The sequence below is a fragment of the Drosophila albomicans genome, chromosome 3, assembly GCF_009650485.2.
Source record: "Drosophila albomicans strain 15112-1751.03 chromosome 3, ASM965048v2, whole genome shotgun sequence".
Lineage (NCBI taxonomy): Eukaryota > Metazoa > Arthropoda > Insecta > Diptera > Drosophilidae > Drosophila > Drosophila albomicans.
Window position 1 is genome coordinate 13,370,593 of NC_047629.2, and position 8,067 is coordinate 13,378,659.

Here is an 8,067-nt window from a genome sequence, read left to right on the forward strand (position 1 = left end):
CGACCGCCATAAAGTTTCGGCTGCCAAACAAATAGCAAGCAATTTTTTTTATTAGCTTTAAACATATTTGTTTTTAGCATTAACAAATGACGAGCACATAGATTTTCTAACGGCATTAACAATTAAATAGGCTATGGCTACATGTGTGCTTTGCTTTGAACGCTGCAAGAACGGACAGTCCTATAAGATATTTTCCGAAACAGGTTTGCGGCTGAATATTTGCAAAACAATAAACAAACATTTCTGGCTTGAAGTAAGCGCGCAATTTACGTCAATTGGTTCACTTTCATTTATTAACAAATACATCTTTGCAGTTAAACAGTGTAACTGGGAGCAGTGAGGAGATCTGCAATCAATGCTGGGAGTGTGTGAACACCTTCAATGTTTTCTACCAACGCGTCTATCATGTGCATCAAGAACGGCGTGAGTTCAAAGATGTGCCCATTGAGTTCTGCGTGGAAACTGTGGCGGCTTCCAATCCTCTGGCACTTGCCACCGAATTGGATGCACTCGACGAAGCATTTTTTGCCACGGATAATGTTAAAGTCGAGGTAAACGAGTTAGAACCATTGCCCAAGCTCGAAATTTTGGAAGAGCCAGCGCCCCAACCAACAAAAGGCACTAAACGAGCTACAGCCGCTGCCGCTGAAACGCCGGCAGCAGCCAAGCGACGCATCAAACGCGAGAAGGTAACGCTTGCCAGCGACTCCGATGGCGACATTCCACTAGCCGAGTTCCTGGACATCAAGCACAATGGCAAAGCGGAGCAGAAAGAGACGCCAACCCAGGGCAGACAGTTGCGTCGTAGTGCTCGTCGTGGTCGCCCACCGAAAAAACCGAGAACACCGTCACCAGAATCACCGCCACCAGCCACCGAAGCATCTCTGAAAAAAGAATTGCATTCAGATGATGACCTAGATGATGACATGGATGACAGGGATGATGATAGGGAGTTTGTGCCAGCTGAAGCTGTGCTGGGAACCGATGATAGCGAAAGTTCCAGTGAGAGTAGCGACGGCGGCGGCTCCGGCGACAGTTTACCGGACTTTGTGCCCGAGGAGCGTTACGCTGAGATTCCCAAACGCGTTGTGGTCAAACCCAAGAAGTATCGCAAACGTCCCAAGCCCTTGGTTCCGCCGGTGCGCATGAGTCGGGAAGAGATCGAGCGACGCAAGGAAGAACAAAACAAATTCGATGAGATTATATGTGATTTCTTCAAGAAATTACAATGTCACATCTGCAACGAGTTAGTGCACAACTTTGGAGACATGCGACGCCATCAACGCATGTCCCATAACATTGAAAGTGGATTCATCTCATGCTGTGGCCGCAAGTTTCACATGCGTCGCGGTTTAGCCGAGCACGTGTTAGTCCATAAAAATCCCGATCACTTTACGTGTAAGCAGTGCAATCGTGCATTCCTGGACTCCAGATCTCTAGAGGCGCACGAGCTGACGCACACGGATCCCAAGGAGAAGGAGAAGCGCACCTATACGTGCGACAAATGTCCCAAGATCTTTACCACAAAGGCGGCTGCGGAATATCATAATGCATCCAAGCATGTGGATAAGTCGGACTTCAAATACACCTGTCCTGAGTGCAACAAGAAGTAGGTAGCAAGCAATGCGAGTACTATTAAACAACTAACTTCCCGTTCTCTTACAGGGTGCCCACGGAACGCAAGCTGAAGCAGCATTTGCGTTACATGCACGATCCGGAGAAGGCCATTATCTGTGACAAGTGCGGTAAGACTTTGCGCTCCCGAGCGAATCTCAAGAAGCACAATGAGCTCGAGCATTCCGACAAGCCTCGTCCCAAACCGGAGCCAGTGCAATGTGAGATTTGCGGCACTTGGTTGCGTCATGTTTCCGGTCTTAAGCAGCACATGAGCACGGTACACGAACCGCCTGGAAACCATCGTTGTCACATTTGCGACAAGACATCAGTTAATGCCCGCGCACTGAAACGGCACATTTACCACAACCATCAATGCGAGCGCAAATTCCGCTGCACGATGTGCGAGAAAGCATTCAAGAGGCCACAGGATTTACGAGTACGTAACAGTTGGCGTTAATGATTTAGCCTTACTAATCGAACATTTTGCAGGAACACACATCCACGCACACGGGCGAGGTTCTTTACACTTGTCCGAACTGTCCGCAGACATTCTTCTCGAATGCAAACATGTACAAGCATCGCCAACGTTTGCATCGCGCCGAATGGGAGGCGGATCGCAAGAAACCGCTGCCACCTAACATTATGCAACAATCAAGTAACAAGAAACGCCCGTCAACTACAAATGCTACACCCGGCGCATTATTTGCTCAAGTCGTTGAGGCTGCGGCGAGTTCCAACAAGCAGTAGCATCTGTGGAGTTAGTATTAAATATTTATGGTAGCATAGGATAAAAACACAACACGCAGACTCCTTATTTCTTCATACTGAGGTACATTTATAGATTAAAGATACACTTACTACATACACTAAGAGGAATCTTATCTAATGTTCATCCTGCGGTATTTGTATGGCCTCGCAAATGCCTTCCTCACGATGTACACTGGCCCAGTGTTGGGATAACTCTTGACTGATTGCTCGCCGAAAGACCATGCACGTGATGTGCGGCAATTTCTCGAAGCGCACACGCAACAGTCCCAGCTTGGCGAGGGCAAATCGCCAGTTCTTCATGAGGCTAGCGTTCTTGCCCACATGCTGAGAGTCGGGTGTGATTATGACCAGAATGCCCTCGGGACGCAGCAGCTCATAGGCCTTGCGGCAACAAAGCAATCGCTGCTCTGCGCTGGGCATGTACTCCAGCAGGAGGCTAAAGATGACGCAGTGGTAGTAGTTAGCAGGTAGTTTCTTGACGCTCTGCTCACTGATTTCAGGCTCCGTTAGCTGGGCATCCACGTCAACTGTGAGGAAGTCTGCCTGCAGCACTAAAGCTCCTTGTGCCGGGCAGAGATCGATTGCGGTGACTTCCAGATGTGGAGTGTTGCCAAACGGGTTGAAGCAGCTGCCCACGTCTAGCACACAAAGCCTGTCTGGCGGCTCATCCATGAACGTGCACTCGGCCTCAGCCAGCTCAGTATAGGAGGCCAAGAGACGCTGTTCCCGCTGTCGCTTTTGCAAATAGATGCCCTCAGTGTAGAAGTATTTGGTGATGTAGTCGATGGCCCACTTGATGCGACTGCGTGCCTGCAGTTCTGTCTTGTTGGTGTTCGTTTCCCATATGCCTGCTAGCTGCTGCATTGCATCCGCATATTCCGCCAACTTTGCGGCATTGTGCGGCCCCGTGTGTTCCTGCCACGCACGTTCGGCGCCATGCAGCTTGGTGAGTTGCCGCAGACTGTCGTGACAGCTCTTCACAATGTTGGCCAGTCGTTGATGTTCCTCCGTGGCCATGGTTTTGAATTTGGAAGCGCCCCAACAACAAACCAGCAACAAATGCAACAATGTGTGTATGTATTCTGTGTATTCGAGATGTGCAAGCTCTTGGCACCTGTTACTTATCAGATTATCGAGACGAGTATAGATAGGGCCGATTAATTTCGAATTTAAATCGATTAATTTGTAGAATCGTTCTTTAAAAAACGATGGCGGAAAAGTTACGCTCCTTAAATATTGTAATTTCTTTGATTTATGGTAATTAAAAAAAGTTCTCTAAATCAATTATTTTATCCTTAAAAATATGAATGAAAGCAAAACATACTCGTAATGAATTTAGATATATCCGTTTAATTTGGCCACCACCGTTGCATTTGTTAGCATGACAATTTGTGTGACCAGTTGACTTAACGATATTGGAAGAACGGAATATTTTTGTCTTAAGCTTGGTCACACTATTGACTTTTTAAACATAAAGCGGTCGTTAATATAAAGTAATAGTTTACGAAAACCGGCTGTGACGAATTCATTAAAAAATAAATCATAGGAAAAGAGTATTCCCATAAAATATTTTAAAAAGAAAAAAGTTATGTGGAAATTATTGTACAATTATATACAGTGATTACTTTTTATACATTCATATAGTTGAATTTAAATGAATCCCGCAAACATAATATAAAAGGTGTTATTCTGTTTAATGGTGTCAGTACTTAACAACTGTCGTATGTGAGAACTACGTAAAAACAAGTGTTTCGCAGTCTAATTTGCTAAAACTCAGCTGAACTTGAAATAACACGTAATTAGCGTGCCATTTGAACTCGATAAAGCGAAGCCAAGTTACAATTTGTGCAAAGTGATAAATCGGTAAGTGAAAATAATAAACAAAAACGACACAATACCTATTGAGCTAAAAATGTTGTAGATAATAAAATACAATACAATTAGACGGGGCTAATCTATTGCCAATCTCAATAATTGATACTTGCTGCTGTAAGCCTTAATAAGTCAAGGTGTTAGCCAAGTGTAATTGTGTTTCAATCAAGTGCAACCAGTATGATAATATGTAATACAATCTTGCTTGTAAATACAACTTTTGTTCTTGCATAAGTAAGTACGAATCTATGTATGTATTGTAATTGTTTTTATGATTAAGCGTAAAACAATCGACACACAAGATGAGTAAGCAACTTGTCTGGGACGTAAGCCGAGTAAAATGGAACAGAGCTGAGCTGATAAGACTTGGTCTTTAGGTCCAACAAACTACTTGGGAACTATGCGTAGCAATCCTTATCAGCAGAGCACATCGACATCGACATCGACAACAAACAATTGAATTTCACATAACGCCAGACTGTTGCGAACTGCCAATTTTGAAAGAGTTCCAAAAGTGTATCATACTAAAGGTCAAGACTCAGTAAAAATACATGCTCGAAATAAATGACGCATATATGTATATGTGTAAATATTATGTTCTCTCTCTCTATGTATGTATGTTTGTTGGAATTCAAAAACGATAGCTATGCGTCGCATACTTTGTACTCTAATCATAAACGAAATCATTAGGCACTAAACTGATGTCTGACTGGCTGATTGGCACTCAATGCATAGTTTCAGTGTTCAGTCAATAAAAGACTTCAAATCTCAATCTTAAAATGTAAATTTGGAATTGTGGAATAATATTAGTATTATTTTCAAATTGGAAGTATTCAAAACTGTCGAAATAAAGAGTATAAACTATTATTTAAGAAACGTGCAGTGAGCATAACTGAATTTAGCGAGTACTCTTAAAAGTGTTAACTCATATTTTATAATTGAATGATTTACGTATTAAACATTTAAGTAACGCCATAGCACGGAGAAAGCTGATCTATATCAGCTCTTGGGCTTTATAAAGCGTGGCAAGTTGATAAATAAAACTTCTTTTATTAGGGCAATTAATTGAATATAGAAGTTAATTGCTGAATTGACTTTGTAATTCTTCTATAGTCGTCAGACAAGTCGGAACGGGATCTAATCTAGCTTGTAGCCGGTCTCTAAAGTAATAAACGATTACAAGTGTAATGCTTGGAACCCGCTCAATAGATAGAAGGCGAGTAGTTGTGTAGTTGTGTGTGTTTGTCTGGTTCTTTTCTTTATCAATACCAACTTATCGCTGGGGTAATCACTGAATTTAGTTCTTCGACTGTTAACAGCGATTTTTGGATGGTTTTGTTGCTGCTCGACATGTGGTGGCATGGCTAGCGATAAGGATAAGTTGTACGTAGTACGTAGTATTCGTAATGGAATTTCATTTGCTCAACTTGTCAGTCTTTGAAGGGTCGCCAACACAACCGGACGCTATTCCTCCGTTCCAATTACTCGAAGCATCAACATGAAGATCGAATGGGCTCCAGCTGATGTGCCGCTAGATCGGCGTTTGCAAACTTTAGTCACTGGCATCTTTACGTTATTCTTCTTCAGCTTGCCTTTGACATCATTTGCGCTCGTGGCTTTATTTCTGGTAAGATTTGTAAAAGTATTTCCATTGCTAGAATACATTTTAATTACATTTTTAATGCAGTTCTATGGCGGCCTTGTGATTCGCACCTTGGTTGTGATCTATACTGTTTACATAGTCGTGGACCACAAACGCAATTACTCAGCCTTGGATGGCAATGGGTAAGTAATATCTTTGAATTTCATTTGTTTTAATTTGATTTTTAATTCTTCATTATTTTATTTAGCTTCATGTGGAATCGCACCAATCCATTGTATAACGTATATCGCAATTACTTTCCCGTTTCCTTGGTCAAGACTGCAGATCTGCCACCAAATAAGAATTATATTATCGCCAGCTTTCCACACGGCATTCTTGGGTAAGTGTTGAACACACCTTGACATTGTGTATCTTATCGCAGCACTATAAATATAACTTTAATTTTAACTTGTGCAGCACGGGCATTTGCATCAACATGGGACTTGAAATCAGCCACTGGCTGAAGCTGTTCCCTCAAGTGCGTCCAAAGGTGGGCACTCTTGATCAGCACTTTGTGATTCCTTTCCTAAGGGACTTGCTGCGCTGGTGGGGATTGGTCTCCGTCTCGAAGGCCTCTTTAAATTATTATCTCACCAAGTCTAATGATCCCAAGGATCCCACCAATCGCGATGGTTTCACATCGAATGCTGTGGCCATTCTTGTTGGTGGTGCTCAAGAGGCTCTCGATTCCCATCCTGGACAATATATTATTACACTGAAGAATCGCAAAGGCTTTGTTAAAATGGCCATACGCACAGGGTAAGTTTACAAACTGTTTAATTAAGCGTTTATATTAAAAATTCTTTGTTTTGTAGCTCTGCCATTGTGCCCAGCATTTCGTTTGGCGAAGTGGACATCTTCGACCAAGTGGACAATCCGCCAGATTCGTTGCTGCGTCGTCTGCAAACCTTGGTCAAGAAGATAACCGGCATTTCTCCCTTGATTCCAGTGGGTCGAGGTTTCTTTAACTACACCTTTGGATTTGTGCCCTATCGCCGTCCTATTGTCCAAGTTGGTGAGTACCGAATGTAGTTGAGATTTAAAAGTTATTCGTGTTACAAACTCCTCTACTACTTTCAGTTGGAGCACCAATCGAGGTGGTTCAGAGCGCCCAACCGGATACTGACTATGTGGATAAAATACATGCCAAGGTTGTGGCAGCTGTGGAGCAACTATTTGAGCAACATAAGAAAAAGTATACGGCAAATGCAGCGAAAACAAAGTTGGTTATAAATTAAGCTGGACCTATCAAAGTCATTCAAGAGGAGCCACACTCGTTATTTTGTTAGCAAAGTAAGACGGTCACACTTTTTTATACACCAAAGTTGTTAGTTTTGAAGAGTGTTCAAGCAAATGAGAATATTTATAAAAACTTAGTTGTAAGCGGTTAGTAATAAAAGTAAGCTGGTTAATTTTAACGAAAGCGTATGTTTTTTTTTATTATTAATGTTAGTTTACCAATTAAATTTGTTACTTCGTACATAAATATTATATACAAAAGGAAAAGGAGGAGTTGAATTTCATATTGGAAAACTTAACTATATATTTTGTTTTAGTTTTTGTTTTAATGTTTTTCAATTTTTGCGCTTGTGCCATATTCTTTCTTTCTTTCATCTATTTGGTTTTCATTATCTTTCAATTGTAACTTGTCATTATTATATATATAAGTACTAGAATTTTGGTTTAACAACTATGTATATAAGGAATTTTAAAAATACAATATTACGCTACAATAAATTCAATCGCAGAATTTTTCGAGTAAGGTACAATTACTTTTTTTTCTTTATTTAGCAACAAATCACCTTTCATAATGTATTCTCTAAAGCAATAATTGTTTTGGGGGGACGATAACAAAACTGATAAATAAGACCAATATAAATGGTTGCCTAATTAATTGTAGTTGGCTCAATAGATTGTTAAATCATAAATATTATCTACACAGAACTAAAGAATTAGGAAATTCTGAAGAAAGTACTTGTACAATTTCAGAAAAGGAACACTTGGCATAACTTGGATTGGGATTTTTAGGGTTATACGAGTAATGGACTCATAGATCGCTATAGAAAATGCATTGCTGTTGATCTTGTTGTGTGATCTTTACTTTAGTAACAATATTATTTTATTTTGTGTTAGTACTTTATGTCTGAATATATATTTTAATCCGCTGT

The 8,067-nt window shown here is 41.1% G+C and overlaps 3 protein-coding genes across 4 annotated transcripts; 2 read left to right on the plus strand and 1 right to left on the minus strand.

The window, feature by feature from the left end:
* Position 1: 1 nt before the first annotated feature.
* On the plus strand, positions 2-2,410 carry LOC117567131 (transcription factor grauzone). Its single transcript, XM_034246941.2, has 4 exons — positions 2-253; positions 315-1,609; positions 1,666-2,053; positions 2,107-2,410. The coding sequence occupies exons 1-4, from the start codon at positions 134-136 to the stop codon at positions 2,362-2,364; spliced, it is 2,061 nt and encodes a 686-aa protein (XP_034102832.1). The 5' UTR covers positions 2-133; the 3' UTR covers positions 2,365-2,410.
* Positions 2,411-2,428: 18 nt separating this feature from the next.
* LOC117567132 (S-adenosylmethionine sensor upstream of mTORC1) lies at positions 2,429-3,518 on the minus strand. The gene has a single exon (XM_034246942.2). It carries the CDS (start codon positions 3,400-3,402, stop codon positions 2,500-2,502), a length of 903 nt encoding a protein of 300 aa, XP_034102833.1. The 5' UTR covers positions 3,403-3,518; the 3' UTR covers positions 2,429-2,499.
* A 575-nt stretch (positions 3,519-4,093) lies between these two features.
* LOC117566832 (2-acylglycerol O-acyltransferase 2-A-like) lies at positions 4,094-8,065 on the plus strand. Of its 2 annotated transcripts, none has more exons than XM_034246407.2 (7): positions 4,094-4,248; positions 5,692-5,884; positions 5,945-6,042; positions 6,108-6,239; positions 6,317-6,658; positions 6,715-6,914; positions 6,980-8,065. In XM_034246407.2, the coding sequence occupies exons 2-7, from the start codon at positions 5,756-5,758 to the stop codon at positions 7,135-7,137; spliced, it is 1,059 nt and encodes a 352-aa protein (XP_034102298.1). In that variant the 5' UTR covers positions 4,094-4,248; positions 5,692-5,755; the 3' UTR covers positions 7,138-8,065. The 2 variants fall into 2 exon arrangements, with proteins under 2 accessions (XP_034102298.1, XP_034102299.1); XM_034246408.2 differs by having other exon boundaries at positions 5,701-5,884.
* The last annotated feature ends 2 nt before the right edge of the window (positions 8,066-8,067 follow it).

Coding starts and splice junctions, on each gene's coding strand:
- LOC117567132 (XM_034246942.2), bottom strand. CDS start 3,402: ATGGCCACGGAGGAACATCAACGACTGGCCAACATTGTGAAGAGCTGT.
- LOC117567131 (XM_034246941.2), top strand. CDS start 134: ATGGCTACATGTGTGCTTTGCTTTGAACGCTGCAAGAACGGACAGTCC. Junction 254..314: donor ACAAACATTTCTGGCTTGAA/GTAAGCGCGCAA, acceptor ACATCTTTGCAG/TTAAACAGTGTAACTGGGAG. Junction 1,610..1,665: donor TGTCCTGAGTGCAACAAGAA/GTAGGTAGCAAG, acceptor GTTCTCTTACAG/GGTGCCCACGGAACGCAAGC.
- LOC117566832 (XM_034246407.2), top strand. CDS start 5,756: ATGAAGATCGAATGGGCTCCAGCTGATGTGCCGCTAGATCGGCGTTTG. Junction 5,885..5,944: donor CGCTCGTGGCTTTATTTCTG/GTAAGATTTGTA, acceptor TTTTTAATGCAG/TTCTATGGCGGCCTTGTGAT. Junction 6,659..6,714: donor AAAATGGCCATACGCACAGG/GTAAGTTTACAA, acceptor TTTGTTTTGTAG/CTCTGCCATTGTGCCCAGCA.